At 58.5% G+C, this 23,669-nt stretch overlaps 1 protein-coding gene across 1 annotated transcript; it reads left to right on the forward strand.

Annotated features, from left to right (window-relative positions):
- Positions 1-403: 403 nt before the first annotated feature.
- On the forward strand, positions 404-23,117 carry LOC144954686 (uncharacterized; the record flags this gene model as incomplete). Its single annotated transcript, XM_078885121.1, has 5 exons — positions 404-472; positions 1,238-1,433; positions 3,325-3,440; positions 19,321-19,417; positions 23,095-23,117. Coding segments are annotated over 5 exons (501 nt in total), but the record flags the coding sequence as incomplete, so codon positions are not given.
- Between the last annotated feature and the right edge of the window lie 552 nt (positions 23,118-23,669).

A 23,669-nucleotide genomic window follows, 5' to 3' on the forward strand; every position in this document is an offset into this window, starting at 1 on the left:
CAGCTGCAGCAGCAACAGCTGCACCTGCAACTGCAGCAGTGGGCAGCAGCAGGGCAGGGTGGCACAGGTGGGTGGGGGGTGGGGGGGTGAGTGGGTGAGTGAGTGGGTGAGTGGGTGAGTGAGTGAGTGGGTGGGGTGAGTGGGTGGGTGAATGAGTGAATGAATGAGTGGGTGAGTGGGTGGGTGGGTGAGTGGGTGAATGAGTGAATGAGTGAGTGAGTGGGTGAGTGGGTGGGTGAGTGGGTGAGTGGGTGGGTGGGTGGGTGAGTGGGTGGGTGGGTGGGTGAGTGGGTGAGTGGGTGAGTGAGTGGGTGGGTGAGTGGGTGGGTGGGTGAGTGGGTGGGTGAGTGGGTGAGTGAGTGGGTGGGTGGGTGAGTGGGTGGCCCTGCTGGGACACCTGCAGCAGCAACAGCTGCAGCTGCACCTGCAGCTGCAGCTGCAGCAGTGGCAGCAACAGGGCAGGGTGGCACAGGTGGATGGGGGTGTGAGTGGGTGAGTGGGTGGGTGAGTGGGTGGATGAGTGAGTGGGTGGGTGGGTGGGTGAGTGGGTGAGTGAGTGGGTGGGTGGGTGGGGCGGTGGGTGGGTGAGTGGGTGGGTGAGTGGGTGAGTGGGTGAGTGGGTGGGTGGGTGAGTGGGTGAGTGGGTGAGTGAGTGGGTGGGTGAGTGGGTGGGTGACTGGGTGGGTGGGTGGGTGAGTGGGTGGGTGGGTGAGTGGGTGGATGAGTGAGTGGGTGGGTGGGTGAGTGGGTGAGTGAGTAGGTGGGTGAGTGAGTGAGTGAGTGGGTGGGTGGGTGGGTGGGTGAGTGGGTGGGTGAGTGGGTGGGTGGGTGGGTGGGTGGGTGGGTGAGTGAGTGGGTGGGTGGGTGAGTGGGTGGGTGAGTGGGTGAGTGGGTGGGTGGGTGGGTGAGTGGGTGGGTGGGTGAGTGGGTGGGTGGGTGGGTTGGTGGGTGAGTGGGTGAGTGAGTAGGTGAGTGGGTGAGTGGGTGAGTGGGTGGGTGAGTGGGTGAATGAGTGAGTAGGTGAGTGGATGAGTGGGTGGGTGAGTGGGTGAGTGGGTGGGTGAGTGGGTGAGTGGGTGGGTGAGTGGGTGAGTGAGTGGGTGGGTGGGTGAGTGAGTAGGTGAGTGAGTAGGTGAGTGAGTGGGTGAATGAGTGATTAGGTGAGAGTGAGTGGGTGAGTAGGTGGGTGAGTGATCCACAAACCTCCACCCCTTCCCCCTCACCCCTTCCCCTCCAGGCGAGGGTGAGCGAGTGCTCGTCCGTGGTGGAGTCTCACCGGCTGGAGGTTCGCCGCCTGGAGTCGACCCTCACCGCGCTCACCGCGGAGTTTGCCGGCAGCGTGGCTGGCGTGGCCGGGCCCGGCCTCACCCCGTTCCTCACCAGGTCCTTCAGGAGTAGGCCCCGCAAGGTGGACACCACTGGGGCAGCCGTGGGTGAGTGTGGGGGGTGAGTGGGGGGGTGAGTGGGTGAGTGGGGGGGGTGAGTGAGTGGATGAGTGGGTGGGTGGGTGAGTGGGGGGTGAGTGGGGGAGTGAGTGGGGGGGTGAGTGGGGGGGTGAGTGGGTGGGTGTGTGGGTGGGTGTGTGGGTGGGTGTGTGGGTGAGTGAGTGGCCTTCAGGAGTAGGCCCCGCAAGGTGGACACCGCTGGGGCAGCCGTGGGTGAGTGTGGGGGGTGGGTGAGTGGGTGGGTGGGTGAGTGGGTGAGTGGGTGGGTGAATGAGTGGGTGGGTGGGTGGGGGGGTGAGTGGGTGGGTGTGTGGGTGAGTGGGTGGGTGAGTGAGTGGCCTTCAGGAGTAGGCCCCGCAAGGTGGACACCACTGGGGCAGCCGTGGGTGAGTGTGGGGGGTGGGTGAGTGGGTGGGTGAGTGTGGGGGTGGGTGGGTGGGTGAGTGGGTGGGTGAGTGGGTGGGTGAGTGTGGGAGGTGGGTGAGTGGGTGGGTGGGTGGGTGAGTGGGTGGGTAGGTGAGTGGGTGAGTGGGTGGGTGGGTGAGTGGGTGGGTGAGTGTGGGAGGTGGGTGAGTGGGTGGGTGGGGTGGGTGAGTGGGTGGGTGAGTGGGTGGGTGAGTGGGTGGGTGAGTGTGGGAGGTGGGTGAGTGGGTGGGTGGGTGTGAGTGGGTGGGTGGGTGGGTGAGTGGGTGGGTAGGTGAGTGGGTGAGTGGAGGGGTGGGTGGGTGAGTGTGGGGGGTGACTGGGTGGGTGGGTGGGTGAGTGTGGGAGGGTGGGAGTGGGTGGGTGGGGTGGGGGTGGGTGAGTGTGGGTGGGTGGGTGAGTGGGTGGGTGGGTGGGTGAGTGGTGGGGTGGGTGGGTGAGGTGGGTGGGTGGGTGAGGTGAGGTGGGTGGGAGGTGACTGGGTGGGTGGGTGGGTGGGTGGTGTGTGGGAGGTGGGTGAGTGGGTGGGTGGGTGGGTGAGTGTGGGAGGTGGGTGAGTGGGTGGGTAGGTGGGTGAGTGGGTGGGTGGGTGGGTGAGTGGGTGGGTAGGTGAGTGGAGGGGTGGGTGGGTGAGTGTGGGGGTGGTGTGGGTGGGTGGGTGGGTGGGTGAGTGTGGGAGGTGGGTGGGTGGGTGGGTGGGTGGTGTGAGGTGGGGGTGAGTGGGTGGGTGGGTGGGTGAGTGGGTGGGGGTGGGGTGGGTGGGTGGGTGGGTGGTGGGTGAGGTGGGGTGAGTGGGGGGTGGGTGGGTGGTGTGGGGGGTGGGTGAGTGGGTGGGTGGGGTGGGTGTGGGTGGGAGGTGGGTGAGTGGGTGGGTGGGTGGGTGGTGTGGGGGGTGGGTGAGTGGGTGGGTGGGTGGGTGGGTGGGTGGGTGGGTGGTGGTGGGTGGGTGGGGTGGGTGGGTGTGGGAGGTGTGGGTGGGTGGGTGGGTGGGTGAGTGTGGGAGGTGGGTGGGTGGGTGGGTGGTGGGTGAGTGGGTGGGTGAGGTGGGTGAGTGGGTGGGTGGGTGGGGTGGAGTGGGTGGGTGGGTGGTGGGTGGGTGGGTGGGTGGAGTGGGTGGGTGAGTGTGGGTGGTGGGTGGGTGGGTGTGGTGTGGGTGAGTGGGTGGGTGGGTGGGTGGGTGGGTAGGTGAGGTGGTGAGTGGGTGGGTGGTGGTGAGTGGGTGGGTGTGGTGGGTGAGTGAGTGGTGGGTGGGTGGGTGAGTGTGGGAGGGTGGTGAGGTGGGTGGGTGGGTGAGGTGGGTGGAGTGGTGAGTGGGTGGTGGTGTCAGCTGAGTGGTTGGTTGGTGTCCACTGATTTACTTCTACCGATGATGATGACACTTCTACCGATGATGATGATGATACTACCGATGATGATGACGATGATGACGATGTAGTCCACCCTCTGGGCGTGCCAGGCAAGCCGGCCGGACACAGCGACCAGCATCAGCAGCAGCAGCAGGAGAGGAGGATGATGATGATGAGGATGCGGAGGAGGAGGAGGAGGAGGTGGAGGATGATGATGAGGAGGATGGTGACGATGATGACTCCCGTGGCTCCGATTCAGACTCGGCTGGGTGGGACCTGGACACTTGCCCACCAGGTGAGACACACAGACTCACCACACAGAGACACCACACAGAGACACACAGACTCACACAGAGACACACAGAGACACACAGACTCACACAGAGACACACAGAGACACACAGACTCACCACACAGAGACACACAGAGACACACAGAGACACACAGAGACACACAGAGACACCACACAGAGACACACAGAGACACACAGAGTCACACAGAGACACACAGAGACACACAGACTCACCACACAGAGACACCACACAGAGACACACAGACTCACACAGAGACACACAGAGACACACAGACTCACACAGAGACACACAGAGACACACAGACTCACCACACAGAGACACACAGAGACACACAGAGTCACACAGAGACACACAGAGACACACAGAGACACACAGAGACACACAGACTCACCACACAGAGACACACAGAGACACACAGAGACACACAGACTCACCACACAGAGACACACAGAGACACCACACAGAGACACACAGAGACACACAGAGACACACAGACTCACACAGAGACACACAGAGACACACAGAGACACACAGAGACACACAGACTCACTACACAGAGACACACAGAGACACCACACAGAGACACACAGAGACACACAGAGTCACACAGAGACACACAGACTCACACAGAGACACACAGAGTCACACAGAGACACACAGAGACACACAGAGTCACACAGAGACACACAGAGACACACAGACTCACACAAAGACACACAGAGACACACAGAGACACACAGAGACACACAGAGTCACACAGAGACACACAGAGACACACAGAGTCACACAGAGACACACAGACTCACACAGAGACACACAGAGTCACACAGAGACACACAGAGACACACAGAGTCACACAGAGACACACAGAGACACACAGACTCACACAAAGACACACAGAGACACACAGAGACACACAGAGACACACAGAGTCACACAGAGACACACAGAGACACACAGAGTCACACAGAGACACACAGACTCACACAGAGACACACAGAGACACACAGAGACACACAGAGACACACAGACTCACTACACAGAGACACACAGAGACACCACACAGAGACACACAGAGACCCACAGAGACCCATAGAGTCACACAGAGACACACAGAGACACACAGAGTCACTACACAGAGACACACAGAGACCCATAGAGTCACACAGAGACACACAGAGACACACAGAGTCCTCGCACAGAGACACACAGAGACACACAGACTCACCACACAGAGACACACAGACTCACACAGAGACACATAGAGTCACACAGAGACACACAGAGACACACAGAGACACACAGAGACACACAGAGTCACACAGAGACACACAGAGTCACACAGAGACACACAGAGACACACAGAGTCACATAGAGACACACAGAGTCACACAGAGTCACACAGAGACACACAGAGACACACAGAGACACACAGAGTCACACAGAGTCACACAGAGACACACAGAGACACACAGAGACACACAGAGTCACACAGAGACACACAGAGTCACACAGAGTCACACAGAGTCACTCAGAGACACACAGAGACACACAGAGTCACCACACAGAGACACGCAGAGACACACAGAGACACACAGAGTCACACAGAGACACACAGAGTCACACAGAGTCACACAGAGACACACAGAGACACACAGAGTCACACAGAGACACACAGAGACACACAGAGACATACAGGGTCACCACACAGAGACACACAGAGACACACAGAGACACACAGAGTCACCACACAGAGACACACAGAGACACACAGACTCACACAGAGACACACAGAGTCACACAGAGTCACACAGAGACACACAGAGTCACACAGAGACCCACAGAGTCACACAGAGACACACAGACTCACACAGAGACACACAGAGTCACACAGAGACACACAGAGTCACACAGAGACACACAGAGTCACACAGAGTCACACAGAGTCACACAGAGACACACAGAGACACACAGAGACACACAGAGTCACACAGAGACACATAGAGACACACAGAGACATACAGGGTCACCACACAGAGACACACAGAGACACACAGAGACACACAGACTCACCACACAGAGACACACAGAGACACCACACAGAGACACACAGAGACACCACACAGAGACACACAGAGACACACAGAGACACACAGACTCACACAGAGACACACAGAGACACACAGAGACACACAGAGACACACAGACTCACTACACAGAGACACACAGAGACACCACACAGAGACACACAGAGACACACAGAGTCACACAGAGACACACAGACTCACACAGAGACACACAGAGACACACAGAGACACACAGAGACACACAGAGTCACACAGAGACACACAGACTCACACAGAGACACACAGAGACACACAGAGACACACAGAGACACACAGAGACACACAGACTCACTACACAGAGACACACAGAGACACCACACAGAGACACACAGAGACCCACAGACTCACACAGAGACACACAGAGTCACACAGAGACACACAGAGACACACAGAGTCACACAGAGACACACAGAGACACACAGAGTCACACAGAGACACACAGAGACACACAGACTCACACAGAGACACACAGAGACACACAGAGACACACAGAGACACACAGAGTCACACAGAGACACACAGAGACACACAGAGTCACACAGAGACACACAGACTCACACAGAGACACACAGAGACACACAGAGACACACAGAGACACACAGACTCACTACACAGAGACACACAGAGACACCACACAGAGACACACAGAGACCCACAGAGACCCATAGAGTCACACAGAGACACACAGAGACACACAGAGTCACTACACAGAGACACACAGAGACCCATAGAGTCACACAGAGACACACAGAGACACACAGAGTCCTCGCACAGAGACACACAGAGACACACAGACTCACCACACAGAGACACACAGACTCACACAGAGACACATAGAGTCACACAGAGACACACAGAGACACACAGAGACACACAGAGACACACAGAGTCACACAGAGACACACAGAGTCACACAGAGACACACAGAGACACACAGAGTCACATAGAGACACACAGAGTCACACAGAGTCACACAGAGACACACAGAGACACACAGAGTCACACAGAGTCACACAGAGACACACAGAGACACACAGAGACACACAGAGTCACACAGAGACACACAGAGTCACACAGAGTCACACAGAGTCACTCAGAGACACACAGAGACACACAGAGTCACCACACAGAGACACGCAGAGACACACAGAGACACACAGAGTCACACAGAGACACACAGAGTCACACAGAGTCACACAGAGACACACAGAGACACACAGAGTCACACAGAGACACACAGAGACACACAGAGACATACAGGGTCACCACACAGAGACACACAGAGACACACAGAGACACACAGAGTCACCACACAGAGACACACAGAGACACACAGACTCACACAGAGACACACAGAGTCACACAGAGTCACACAGAGACACACAGAGTCACACAGAGACCCACAGAGTCACACAGAGACACACAGACTCACACAGAGACACACAGAGTCACACAGAGACACACAGAGTCACACAGAGACACACAGAGTCACACAGAGTCACACAGAGTCACACAGAGACACACAGAGTCACACAGAGACACACAGAGTCACACAGAGACACACAGAGACACACAGAGACACCCAGACTCACACAGAGTCACACAGAGTCACACAGAGACACACAGAGTCACACAGAGACACACAGAGTCACACAGAGACACACAGACTCACACAGAGACACACAGAGTCACACAGAGACACACATAGTCACACAGAGACACACAGAGTCACACAGAGTCACACAGAGACACACAGAGACACACAGAGTCACACAGAGTCACACAGAGACACACAGAGACACACAGAGTCACACAGAGACACACAGACTCACACAGAGACACACAGACTCACACAGAGACACACAGAGTCACCACCACACAGAGACACACAGAGACACACAGACTCACACAGAGACACACAGAGTCCTCACACAGAGACACACAGACTCACACAGAGACACACAGACTCACACAGAGACACACAGAGTCACACAGAGACACACAGAGTCACACAGAGACACACAGAGTCACACAGAGTCACACAGAGTCACACAGAGACACACAGAGTCACACAGAGACACACAGAGTCACACAGAGACACACAGAGACACACAGAGACACCCAGACTCACACAGAGTCACACAGAGTCACACAGAGACACACAGAGACACACAGAGTCACACAGAGACACACAGAGTCACACAGAGACACACAGACTCACACAGAGACACACAGAGTCACACAGAGACACACATAGTCACACAGAGACACACAGAGTCACACAGAGTCATACAGAGACACACAGAGACACACAGAGTCACACAGAGTCACACAGAGACACACAGAGACACACAGAGTCACACAGAGACACACAGACTCACACAGAGACACACAGACTCACACAGAGACACACAGAGTCACCACCACACAGAGACACACAGAGACACACAGACTCACACAGAGACACACAGAGTCCTCACACAGAGACACACAGACTCACACAGAGACACACAGACTCACACAGAGACACACAGAGTCACCACCACACAGAGACCCACAGACTCACCACCACACAGAGACCCACAGACTCACCACCACACAGAGACGCATAGACTCACCACACAGAGACCCACAGACTCACCACCACACAGAGACCCACAGACTCATCACCACACAGAGACCCATAGACTCACCACCACACAGAGACCCACAGACTCATCATCGCACAGAGACCCACAGACTCACCACACAGAGACCCACAGACTCACCACCACACAGAGACCCACAGACTCACCACCACACAGAGACCCACAGACTCACCACACAGAGACCCACAGACTCATCATCACACAGAGACCCATAGACTCACCACCACACAGAGACCCACAGACTCACCACACAGAGACCCACAGACTCACCACCACACAGAGACCCACAGACTCACCACCACACAGAGACCCACAGACTCACCACCACACAGAGACCCACAGACTCATCATCGCACAGAGACCCACAGACTCACCACACAGAGACCCACAGACTCACCACCACACAGAGACCCACAGACTCACCACCACACAGAGACCCACAGACTCACCACACAGAGACCCACAGACTCATCATCACACAGAGACCCATAGACTCACCACCACACAGAGACCCACAGACTCACCACCACACAGAGACCCACAGACTCACCACCACACAGAGACCCACAGACTCACCACCACACAGAGACCCACAGACTCACCACCACACAGAGACCCACAGACTCATCATCGCACAGAGACCCACAGACTCACCACACAGAGACCCACAGACTCACCACCACACAGAGACACACAGACTCATCGCACAGAGACCCACAGACTCATCACACCCCACCCCCCCCTCCCCCCCCCCCTCCCCAAGGCTGCGAGGTGTCACTGTTCCAGTTGACGTTGTCTCTGCGTGAGACCCACAGACTCACCACACAGAGACCCACAGACTCACCACAGAGACCCATAGACTCACACAGAGACCCACAGACTCATCATCACACAGAGACCCATAGACTCATCATCACACAGAGACCCACAGACTCATCACACAGAGACCCACAGACTCATCACACAGAGACCCACAGAGTCACCACACAGAGACCCACAGACTCACCACCACACAGAGACCCACAGACTCACCACACAGAGACCCACAGACTCATCACACAGAGACCCACAGACTCACCACAGAGACCCACAGACTCACCACACAGAGACCCACAGACTCACCACAGAGACCCACAGACTCACCACACAGAGACCCACAGACTCACCACCACACAGAGACCCACAGACTCACCACCACACAGAGACCCACAGACTCACCACCACACAGAGACCCACAGACTCACCACCACACAGAGACCCATAGACTCATCATCACACAGAGACCCACAGACTCATCACACAGAGACCCACAGACTCACCACCACACAGAGACCCACAGACTCACCACACAGAGACCCACAGACTCACCACCACACTGAGACCCACAGACTCACCACACAGAGACCCACAGACTCACCACACAGAGACCCATAGACTCACCACACAGAGACCCACAGACTCATCGCACAGAGACCCACAGACTCACCACAGAGACCCACAGACTCACCACAGAGACCCACAGACTCATCACACAGAGACCCACAGACTCACCACACAGAGACCCACAGACTCACCACCACACAGAGACCCACAGACTCACCACCACACAGAGACCCACAGAGTCACCACACAGAGACCCACAGAGTCACCACACAGAGACCCATAGACTCATCACACAGAGACCCACAGACTCACCACACAGAGACCCACAGACTCACCACCACACAGAGACCCACAGACTCACCACCACACAGAGACCCACAGACTCACCACCACACAGAGACCCACAGACTCATCATCGCACAGAGACCCACAGACTCACCACACAGAGACCCACAGACTCACCACCACACAGAGACCCACAGACTCACCACCACACAGAGACCCACAGACTCACCACACAGAGACCCACAGACTCATCATCACACAGAGACCCATAGACTCACCACCACACAGAGACCCACAGACTCACCACCACACAGAGACCCACAGACTCACCACCACACAGAGACCCACAGACTCACCACCACACAGAGACCCACAGACTCACCACCACACAGAGACCCACAGACTCATCATCGCACAGAGACCCACAGACTCACCACACAGAGACCCACAGACTCACCACCACACAGAGACACACAGACTCATCGCACAGAGACCCACAGACTCATCACACCCCACCCCCCCCTCCCCCCCCCCCTCCCCAAGGCTGCGAGGTGTCACTGTTCCAGTTGACGTTGTCTCTGCGTGAGACCCACAGACTCACCACACAGAGACCCACAGACTCACCACACAGAGACCCATAGACTCACACAGAGACCCACAGACTCATCATCACACAGAGACCCACAGACTCACCACACAGAGACCCACAGACTCATCATCACACAGAGACCCACAGACTCACCACACAGAAACCCACAGACTCATCATCACACAGAGACCCACAGACTCACCACAGAGACCCATAGACTCACACAGAGACCCACAGACTCATCATCACACAGAGACCCACAGACTCACACAGAGACCCATAGACTCATCATCACACAGAGACCCACAGACTCATCACACAGAGACCCACAGACTCATCACACAGAGACCCACAGAGTCACCACACAGAGACCCACAGACTCACCACCACACAGAGACCCACAGACTCACCACACAGAGACCCACAGACTCATCACACAGAGACCCACAGACTCACCACAGAGACCCACAGACTCACCACACAGAGACCCACAGACTCACCACAGAGACCCACAGACTCACCACACAGAGACCCACAGACTCACCACCACACAGAGACCCACAGACTCACCACCACACAGAGACCCACAGACTCACCACCACACAGAGACCCACAGAATCACCACCACACAGAGACCCATAGACTCATCATCACACAGAGACCCACAGACTCATCACACAGAGACCCACAGACTCACCACCACACAGAGACCCACAGACTCACCACACAGAGACCCACAGACTCACCACCACACTGAGACCCACAGACTCACCACACAGAGACCCACAGACTCACCACACAGAGACCCATAGACTCACCACACAGAGACCCACAGACTCATCGCACAGAGACCCACAGACTCACCACAGAGACCCACAGACTCACCACAGAGACCCACAGACTCATCACACAGAGACCCACAGACTCACCACACAGAGACCCACAGACTCACCACCACACAGAGACCCACAGACTCACCACCACACAGAGACCCACAGAGTCACCACACAGAGACCCACAGAGTCACCACACAGAGACCCACAGACTCACCACACAGAGACCCATAGACTCACCACACAGAGACCCACAGACTCACCACACAGAGACCCACAGACTCACCACACAGAGACCCACAGACTCACCACACAGAGACCCATAGACTCACACAGACACCCATAGACTCATCACCACACAGAGACCCACAGACTCATCACACAGAGACCCACAGACTCACCACACAGAGACCCACAGACTCACCACACAGAGACACACAGACTCACACAGAGACACACAGACTCACCACACAGAGACCCACAGACTCATCATCACACAGAGACCCACAGACTCACCACACAGAGACCCACAGATTCACCACACAGAGACCCACAGACTCACCACACAGAGACCCACAGAGACCCACAGACTCACCACATAGAGACCCACAGACTCATCATCACACAGAGACCCACAGACTCACCACACAGAGACCCACAGACTCACCACACAGAGACCCACAGACTCATCGCACAGAGACCCACAGACTCACCACAGAGACCCACAGACTCACCACAGAGACCCACAGACTCATCACACAGAGACCCACAGACTCACCACACAGAGACCCACAGACTCACCACACAGAGACCCACAGACTCACCACACAGAGACCCACAGACTCACCACCACACAGAGACCCACAGACTCACCACCACACAGAGACCCACAGACTCACCACCACACAGAGACCCACAGACTCATCATCGCACAGAGACCCACAGACTCACCACACAGAGACCCACAGACTCACCACCACACAGAGACCCACAGACTCACCACCACACAGAGACCCACAGACTCACCACACAGAGACCCACAGACTCATCATCACACAGAGACCCATAGACTCACCACCACACAGAGACCCACAGACTCACCACCACACAGAGACCCACAGACTCACCACCACACAGAGACCCACAGACTCACCACCACACAGAGACCCACAGACTCACCACCACACAGAGACCCACAGACTCATCATCGCACAGAGACCCACAGACTCACCACACAGAGACCCACAGACTCACCACCACACAGAGACACACAGACTCATCGCACAGAGACCCACAGACTCATCACACCCCACCCCCCCTCCCCCCCCCCCTCCCCAAGGCTGCGAGGTGTCACTGTTCCAGTTGACGTTGTCTCTGCGTGAGACCCACAGACTCACCACACAGAGACCCACAGACTCACCACAGAGACCCATAGACTCACACAGAGACCCACAGACTCATCATCACACAGAGACCCACAGACTCACACAGAGACCCATAGACTCATCATCACACAGAGACCCACAGACTCATCACACAGAGACCCACAGACTCATCACACAGAGACCCACAGAGTCACCACACAGAGACCCACAGACTCACCACCACACAGAGACCCACAGACTCACCACACAGAGACCCACAGACTCATCACACAGAGACCCACAGACTCACCACAGAGACCCACAGACTCACCACACAGAGACCCACAGACTCACCACAGAGACCCACAGACTCACCACACAGAGACCCACAGACTCACCACCACACAGAGACCCACAGACTCACCACCACACAGAGACCCACAGACTCACCACCACACAGAGACCCACAGACTCACCACACAGAGACCCACAGACTCACCACACAGAGACCCACAGACTCACCACAGAGACCCACAGACTCACCACACAGAGACCCACAGACTCACCACCACACAGAGACCCACAGACTCACCACCACACAGAGACCCACAGACTCACCACCACACAGAGACCCACAGACTCACCACCACACAGAGACCCATAGACTCATCATCACACAGAGACCCACAGACTCATCACACAGAGACCCACAGACTCACCACCACACAGAGACCCACAGACTCACCACACAGAGACCCACAGACTCACCACCACACTGAGACCCACAGACTCACCACACAGAGACCCACAGACTCACCACACAGAGACCCATAGACTCACCACACAGAGACCCACAGACTCATCGCACAGAGACCCACAGACTCACCACAGAGACCCACAGACTCACCACAGAGACCCACAGACTCATCACACAGAGACCCACAGACTCACCACACAGAGACCCACAGACTCACCACCACACAGAGACCCACAGACTCACCACCACACAGAGACCCACAGAGTCACCACACAGAGACCCACAGAGTCACCACACAGAGACCCACAGACTCACCACACAGAGACCCATAGACTCACCACACAGAGACCCACAGACTCACCACACAGAGACCCACAGACTCACCACACAGAGACCCACAGACTCACCACACAGAGACCCATAGACTCACACAGACACCCATAGACTCATCACCACACAGAGACCCACAGACTCATCACACAGAGACCCACAGACTCACCACACAGAGACCCACAGACTCACCACACAGAGACACACAGACTCACACAGAGACACACAGACTCACCACACAGAGACCCACAGACTCATCATCACACAGAGACCCACAGACTCACCACACAGAGACCCACAGACTCACCACACAGAGACCCACAGAGACCCACAGACTCACCACATAGAGACCCACAGACTCATCATCACACAGAGACCCACAGACTCACCACACAGAGACCCACAGACTCACCACACAGAGACCCACAGACTCATCGCACAGAGACCCACAGACTCACCACAGAGACCCACAGACTCACCACAGAGACCCACAGACTCATCACACAGAGACCCACAGACTCACCACACAGAGACCCACAGACTCACCACACAGAGACCCACAGACTCACCACACAGAGACCCACAGACTCACCACCACACAGAGACCCACAGACTCACCACCACACAGAGACCCACAGACTCACCACCACACAGAGACCCACAGACTCATCATCGCACAGAGACCCACAGACTCACCACACAGAGACCCACAGACTCACCACCACACAGAGACCCACAGACTCACCACCACACAGAGACCCACAGACTCACCACACAGAGACCCACAGACTCATCATCACACAGAGACCCATAGACTCACCACCACACAGAGACCCACAGACTCACCACCACACAGAGACCCACAGACTCACCACCACACAGAGACCCACAGACTCACCACCACACAGAGACCCACAGACTCACCACCACACAGAGACCCACAGACTCATCATCGCACAGAGACCCACAGACTCACCACACAGAGACCCACAGACTCACCACCACACAGAGACACACAGACTCATCGCACAGAGACCCACAGACTCATCACACCCCACCCCCCCTCCCCCCCCCCCCTCCCCAAGGCTGCGAGGTGTCACTGTTCCAGTTGACGTTGTCTCTGCGTGAGACCCACAGACTCACCACACAGAGACCCACAGACTCACCACAGAGACCCATAGACTCACACAGAGACCCACAGACTCATCATCACACAGAGACCCACAGACTCACACAGAGACCCATAGACTCATCATCACACAGAGACCCACAGACTCATCACACAGAGACCCACAGACTCATCACACAGAGACCCACAGAGTCACCACACAGAGACCCACAGACTCACCACCACACAGAGACCCACAGACTCACCACACAGAGACCCACAGACTCATCACACAGAGACCCACAGACTCACCACAGAGACCCACAGACTCACCACACAGAGACCCACAGACTCACCACAGAGACCCACAGACTCACCACACAGAGACCCACAGACTCACCACCACACAGAGACCCACAGACTCACCACCACACAGAGACCCACAGACTCACCACCACACAGAGACCCACAGACTCACCACCACACAGAGACCCATAGACTCATCATCACACAGAGACCCACAGACTCATCACACAGAGACCCACAGACTCACCACCACACAGAGACCCACAGACTCACCACACAGAGACCCACAGACTCACCACCACACTGAGACCCACAGACTCACCACACAGAGACCCACAGACTCACCACACAGAGACCCATAGACTCACCACACAGAGACCCACAGACTCATCGCACAGAGACCCACAGACTCACCACAGAGACCCACAGACTCACCACAGAGACCCACAGACTCATCACACAGAGACCCACAGACTCACCACACAGAGACCCACAGACTCACCACCACACAGAGACCCACAGACTCACCACCACACAGAGACCCACAGAGTCACCACACAGAGACCCACAGAGTCACCACACAGAGACCCACAGACTCATCATCACACAGAGACCCATAGACTCACCACCACACAGAGACCCACAGACTCACCACACAGAGACCCACAGACTCACCACCACACAGAGACCCACAGACTCACCACCACACAGAGACCCACAGACTCACCACCACACAGAGACCCACAGACTCATCATCGCACAGAGACCCACAGACTCACCACACAGAGACCCACAGACTCACCACCACACAGAGACACACAGACTCATCGCACAGAGACCCACAGACTCATCACACCCCACCCCCCCCCCCCCCCCCCCTCCCCAAGGCTGCGAGGTGTCACTGTTCCAGTTGACGTTGTCTCTGCGTGAGACCCACAGACTCACCACACAGAGACCCACAGACTCACCACACAGAGACCCATAGACTCACACAGAGACCCACAGACTCATCATCACACAGAGACCCACAGACTCACCACACAGAGACCCACAGACTCATCATCACACAGAGACCCACAGACTCACCACACAGAAACCCACAGACTCATCATCACACAGAGACCCACAGACTCACCACAGAGACCCATAGACTCACACAGAGACCCACAGACTCATCATCACACAGAGACCCACAGACTCACACAGAGACCCATAGACTCATCATCACACAGAGACCCACAGACTCATCACACAGAGACCCACAGACTCATCACACAGAGACCCACAGAGTCACCACACAGAGACCCACAGACTCACCACCACACAGAGACCCACAGACTCACCACACAGAGACCCACAGACTCATCACACAGAGACCCACAGACTCACCACAGAGACCCACAGACTCACCACACAGAGACCCACAGACTCACCACAGAGACCCACAGACTCACCACACAGAGACCCACAGACTCACCACCACACAGAGACCCACAGACTCACCACCACACAGAGACCCACAGACTCACCACCACACAGAGACCCACAGACTCACCACCACACAGAGACCCATAGACTCATCATCACACAGAGACCCACAGACTCATCACACAGAGACCCACAGACTCACCACCACACAGAGACCCACAGACTCACCACACAGAGACCCACAGACTCACCACCACACTGAGACCCACAGACTCACCACACAGAGACCCACAGACTCACCACACAGAGACCCATAGACTCACCACACAGAGACCCACAGACTCATCGCACAGAGACCCACAGACTCACCACAGAGACCCACAGACTCACCACAGAGACCCACAGACTCATCACACAGAGACCCACAGACTCACCACACAGAGACCCATAGACTCACCACCACACAGAGACCCACAGACTCACCACCACATAGAGACCCACAGAGTCACCACACAGAGACCCACAGAGTCACCACACAGAGACCCACAGACTCACCACACAGAGACCCATAGACTCACCACACAGAGACCCACAGACTCACCACACAGAGACCCACAGACTCACCACACAGAGACCCACAGACTCACCACACAGAGACCCATAGACTCACACAGACACCCATAGACTCATCACCACACAGAGACCCACAGACTCATCACACAGAGACCCACAGACTCACCACACAGAGACCCACAGACTCACCACACAGAGACACACAGACTCACACAGAGACACACAGACTCACCACACAGAGACCCACAGACTCATCATCACACAGAGACCCACAGACTCACCACACAGAGACCCACAGATTCACCACACAGAGACCCACAGACTCACCACACAGAGACCCACAGAGACCCACAGACTCACCACATAGAGACCCACAGACTCATCATCACACAGAGACCCACAGACTCACCACACAGAGACCCACAGACTCACCACACAGAGACCCACAGACTCATCGCACAGAGACCCACAGACTCACCACAGAGACCCACAGACTCACCACAGAGACCCACAGACTCATCACACAGAGACCCACAGACTCACCACACAGAGACCCACAGACTCACCACACAGAGACCCACAGACTCACCACACAGAGACCCATAGACTCACCACACAGAGACCCACAAACTAACCACAGAGACCCACAGACTCACCACACAGAGACCCACAGACTCATCACCACACAGAGACCCACAGACTCACCACCACACAGAGACCCACAGACTCACCACACAGAGACCCACAGACTCGCCACACAGAGACCCACAGACTCACCACACAGAGACCCACAGACTCACCACACAGAGACCCACAGACTCACCACCACACAGAGACCCACAGACTCACCACACAGAGACCCACAAACTAACCACAGAGACCCACAGACTCACCACACAAAGACCCACAGACTCATCACCACACAGAGACCCACAGACTCACCACCACACAGAGACCCACAGACTCACCACACAGAGACCCACAAACTAACCACAGAGACCCACAGACTCACCACACAGAGACCCACAGACTCATCACCACACAGAGACCCACAGACTCACCACAGAGACCCACAGACTCACCACAGAGACCCACAGACTCACCACACCCCACCCCCCCTCCCCCCCCCCCCCAGGCTGCGAGGTGTCACTGTTCCAGTTGACGTTGTCTCTACGTGAGCGTCGCCACCGTCTGGAGCTTTCCCTGCAGGAGCAGCGGAGACTCCTGGACACGGCAGGCAAAGAGCTCGAAACGTCTAGCAGGAAGGTGGGTGGGTGGTGGGTGGGTGAGTGGGTGGGTGGGTGGGTGGGTGAGTGGGTGGGTGGGTGAGTGGGTGGGTGGGTGAGTGGGTGGGTGGGTGAGTGGGTGGGTGGGTGAGTGAGTGAGTGGGTGGGTGGGTGGGTGAGTGAGTGGGTGGGTGAGTGGGTGAGTGGGTGGGTGGGTGAGTGGGTGGGTGGGTGAGTGGGTGGGTGGGTGGGTGAGTGGGTGGCTGGGTGAGTGGGTGGGTGGGTGGGTGAGTGGGTGGGTGGGTGAGTGGGTGGGTGGGTGGGTGAGTGGGTGGGTGGGTGGGTGGGTGGGTGGGTGGGTGGGTGAGTGGGTGGGTGGGTGGGTGGGTGGGTGGGTGGGTGGGTGGGTGGGTGGGTGGGTGAGTGGACGGGTGGGTGAGTGGGTGAGTGGGTGGGTGGGTGGGTGAGTGAGTGAGTGGGTGGGTGGGTGGGTGGGTGAGTGAGTGAGTGGGTGGGTGGGTGGGTGGGTGGGTGAGTGGGTGGGTGGGTGAGTGGGTGGGTGGGTGGGTGGGTGAGTGGGTGAGTGGGTGGGTGGGTGGGTGAGTGGGTGGGTGGTGGGTGGGTGGGTGGTGATGGTGGTGGTGATGATGGTGATGATGGTGATGGTGATGATGATGATGTTGATGATGGTGATGTTGATGATGATGATGGTGATGATGGTGATGATGGTGATGATGGTGATGATGGTGATGATGATGGTGATGATGTTGATGATGGTGATGGTGATGATGGTGATGATGTCCCACCAGTGGAAGGGAGTGGACGTGAGTCTGCAGGCTGCTGAGGCTGAACTAGCCGAGTTCCAGCGGCACAAGCAGCTGCAGCTGAACGAGATCTACACATCCGTGCCCCTGCAGCCTCACCAGGTGAGCGGTGGGTGAGTGGGTGGGTGAGTGGGTGGGTGGGTGGGTGGGTGAGTGGGTGGGTGAGTGGGTGGGTGGGTGGGTGGGTGAGCGGTGGGTGAGTGGGTGGGTGAGTGGGTGGGTGGGTGGGTGGGTGAGTGGGTGGGTGAGTGGGTGGGTGAGTGGGTGGGTGGGTGAGTGGGTGGGTGGGTGGGTGGGTGAGTGGGTGGGTGAGTGGGTGGGTGGGTGAGTGGGTGGGTGAGTGGGTGAGTGGGTGGGTGGGTGAGTGGGTGGGTGAGTGGGTGGGTGGGTGGGTGAGTGGGTGGGTGGGTGAGTGGGTGGGTGGGTGGGTGGGTGGGTGAGTGAGTGGGTGGGTGAGTGGGTGGGTGAGTGGGTGGGTGGGTGGGTGGGTGGGTGGGTGAGTGGGTGGGTGGGTGGGTGAGTGGGTGGGTGGGTGGGTGAGTGGGTGGATGGGTGAGTGGGTGAGTGAGTGAGTGTGTGAGTGAGTAAGTGTATGAGTGAGTGAGTGGGTGGGTGGGTGGGTGGGTGGGTGAGTGGGTGGGTGGGTGAGTGGGTGGGTGGGTGAGTGGGTGAGTGAGTGTGTGAGTGAGTAAGTGTATGAGTGAGTGAGTGGGTGGGTGGGTGGGTGAGTGAGTGAGTGAGTGAGTGGGTGGGTGAGTGGGTGGGTGGGTGAGTGGGTGGATGAATGGGTGGGTGGGTGGGTATCTGTACCTCACCCCCCTGTCTCCGTGTCTCTCTCCCCGTGTCTCTCTCCCCGTCTCTCTCCCCATGTCCCCGTGTCTCTCTCCCCGTGTCCCCGTGTCTCTCTCCCCGTGTCCCCGTGTCTCTCTTCCCGTGTCTCTCTCCCCGTGTCTCTCTCCCCGTGTCTCTCTCCCCGTGTCCCTCTCCCCGTGTCTCTCTCCCCGTGTCCCCGTGTCTTTCTCCCCGTGTCTCTCTCCCCGTGTCTCTCTCCCCGTGTCTCTCTCCCCGTGTCTCTCTCCCCGTGTCTCTCTCCCCGTGTCTCTCTCCCCGTGTCTCTCTCCCCGTGTCCCCGTGTCTCTCTCCCCGTGTCTCTCTCCCCGTGTCTCTCTCCCCGTGTCCCCGTGTCTCTCTCCCCGTGTCTCTCTCCCCGTGTCTCTCTCCCCGTGTCCCCGTGTCTCTTTCCCCGTGTCCCCGTGTCTCTCTCCCCGTGTCTCTCTCCCCGTGTCCCCGTGTCTCTCTCCCCGTGTCTCTCTCCCCGCGTGTCTCTCTCCCCGTGTCTCTCCCCCCGTGTCTCTCTCCCCGTGTCTCTCCCCGTGTCTCTCCCCGTGTCTCTCCCCCCGTGTCTCTCTCCCCGTGTCTCTCTCCCCGTGTCCCCGTGTCTCTTTCCCCGTGTCCCCGTGTCTCTCTCCCCGTGTCTCTCTCCCCGTGTCCCCGTGTCTCTCTCCCCGTGTCTCTCTCCCCGCGTCTCTCTCCCCGTGTCTCTCTCCCCGCGTCTCTCTCCCCGTGTCTCTCTCCCCGTGTCTCTCTCCCCGCGTCTCTCTCCCCGTGTCTCTCTCCCCGTGTCTCTCTCCCCGTGTCCCCGTGTCTCTCTCCCCGTGTCTCTCTCCCCGCGTCTCTCTCCCCGTGTCTCTCTCCCCGCGTCTCTCTCCCCGTGTCTCTCTCCCCGTGTCTCTCTCCCCGCGTCTCTCTCCCCGTGTCTCTCTCCCCGCGTCTCTCTCCCCGCGTCTCTCTCCCCGTGTCTCTCTCCCCGTGTCTCTCTCCCCGCGTCTCTCTCCCCGTGTCTCTCTCCCCGCGTCTCTCTCCCCGCGTCTCTCTCCCCGTGTCTCTCTCCCCGTGTCTCTCTCCCCGCGTCTCTCTCCCCGCGTCTCTCTCCCCGTGTCTCTCTCCCCGTGTCTCTCTCCCCGCGTCTCTCTCCCCGCGTCTCTCTCCCCGCGTCTCTCTCCCCGCGTCTCTCTCCCCGTGTCTCTCTCCCCGTGTCTCTCTCCCCGCGTCTCTCTCCCCGTGTCTCTCTCCCCGTGTCTCTCTCCCCGTGTCCCCGTGTCTATCTCCCCGTGTCTCTCTCCCCGTGTCTCTCTCCCCGTGTCTCTCTCCCCGTGTCTCTCTCCCCGCGTCTCTCTCCCCGTGTCTCTCTCCCCGTGTCTCTCTCCCCGCGTCTCTCTCCCCGCGTCTCTCTCCCCGTGTCTCTCTCCCCGTGTCTCTCTCCCCGTGTCTCTCTCCACGTCTCTCTCTCCCCGTGTCCCCGTGTCTCTTTCCCCGTGTCCCCGTGTCTCTCTCCCCGTGTCTCTCTCCCCGTGTCTCTCTCCCCGCGTCTCTCTCCCCGTGTCTCTCTCCCCGTGTCTCTCTCCCCGTGTCCCCGTGTCTCTCTCCCCGTGTCTCTCTCCCCGCGTCTCTCTCCCCGTGTCTCTCTCCCCGCGTCTCTCTCCCCGTGTCTCTTTCCCCGTGTCTCTCTCCCCGCGTCTCTCTCCCCGTGTCTCTCTCCCCGCGTCTCTCTTCCCGCGTCTCTTTCCCCGTGTCTCTCTCCCCGTGTCTCTCTCCCCGCGTCTCTCTCCCCGTGTCTCTCTCCCCGCGTCTCTCTCCCCGCGTCTCTCTCCCCGTGTCTCTCTCCCCGTGTCTCTCTCCCCGCGTCTCTCTCCCCGCGTCTCTCTCCCCGTGTCTCTCTCCCCGTGTCTCTCTCCCCGTGTCTCTCTCCCCGTGTCTCTCTCCCCGTGTCCCCGTGTCTCTCTCCCCGCGTCTCTCTCCCCGTGTCTCTCTCCCCGTGTCTCTCTCCCCGTGTCCCCGTGTCTCTCTCCCCGTGTCTCTCTCCCCGTGTCTCTCTCCCCGTGTCTCTCTCCCCGCGTCTCTCTCCCCGTGTCTCTCTCCCCGCGTCTCTCTCCCCGCGTCTCTCTCCCCGCGTCTCTCTCCCCGCGTCTCTCTCCCCGTGTCTCTCTCCCCGTGTCTCTCTCCCCGCGTCTCTCTCCCCGTGTCTCTCTCCCCGTGTCTCTCTCCCCGTGTCCCCGTGTCTCTCTCCCCGTGTCTCTCTCCCCGTGTCTCTCTCCCCGTGTCTCTCTCCCCGCGTCTCTCTCCCCGTGTCTCTCTCCCCGCGTCTCTCTCCCCGCGTCTCTCTCCCCGCGTCTCTCTCCCCGTGTCTCTCTCCCCGTGTCTCTCTCCCCGCATCTCTCTCCCCGTGTCTCTCTCCCCGTGTCTCTCTCCCCGTGTCCCCGTGTCTCTCTCCCCGTGTCTATCTCCCCGTGTCTATCTCCCCGTGTCTCTCCCCCCGTGTCTCTCTCCCCGTGTCTCTCTCCCCGTGTCTCTCTCCCCGTGTCTCTCTCCCCGTGTCTCTCTCCCCGCGTCTCTCTCCCCGCGTCTCTCTCCCCGCGTCTCTCTCCCCGCGTCTCTCTCCCCGTGTCTCTCTCCCCGTGTCTCTCTCCCCGCGTCTCTCTCCCCGTGTCTCTCTCCCCGTGTCTCTCTCCCCGTGTCTCTCTCCCCGTGTCCCCGTGTCTCTCTCCCCGTGTCTATCTCCCCGTGTCTCTCTCCCCGTGTCTCTCTCCACGTCTCTCTCTCCCCGTGTCTCTCTCCCCGTGTCCCCGTGTCCCCGTGTCTCTTTCCCCGTGTCCCCGTATCTCTCTCCCCGTGTCCCCGTGTCTCTCTCCCCGTGTCTCTCTCCCCGTGTCTCTCTCCCCGTGTCTCTCTCCCCGCGTGTCTCCCCAGATGGACGTGTCCGTGTCCCGTCCCCGCTGTGTGCCCAAGTCGCTGCTGCTGCGTCCCAGTGAGCTGCAGCGGCTGTCGTCACGCTCCGTCGACGCCGCCGCCGAGAGAGACGCGGAGACGCGGAGACTCGGGGAGACGCGGCGGCTTCGGGCAGGACTCACCGCACAGACGCAGCGTCTCCGCAAGGAGATACAGGGTAGGCGGGGAGACGCGGGGAGACGCGGGGAGACGCGGGGAGACGCGGGGAGACGCGGGGAGACGCGGGAGACGCGGGGAGACGCGGGGAGACGCGGGGAGACGCGGGGAGACGCGGGGAGACGCGGGGAGACGCGGGGAGACGCGGGGAGACGCGGGGAGACGCGGGGAGACGCGGGGAGACGCGGGAGACGCGGGGAGAAGCGGGGAGACACGGGGAGACGCGGGAGACGCGGGAGACGCGGGGAGAAGCGGTGAGACGCGGGAGACGCGGGGAGAAGCGGTGAGACGCGGGGAGACGCGGGAGACACGGTGAGACGCGGGAGACGCGGGAGACGCGGTGAGAAGCGGGAGACGCGGGGAGACGCGGGAGACGCGGGGAGACGCGGAGAGACGCGGGAGACGCGGTGAGAAGCGGG

This window comes from Lampetra fluviatilis, unplaced genomic scaffold (assembly GCF_964198595.1).
Source record: "Lampetra fluviatilis unplaced genomic scaffold, kcLamFluv1.1 SCAFFOLD_696, whole genome shotgun sequence".
In the NCBI taxonomy this organism is placed as follows: domain Eukaryota; kingdom Metazoa; phylum Chordata; class Hyperoartia; order Petromyzontiformes; family Petromyzontidae; genus Lampetra; species Lampetra fluviatilis.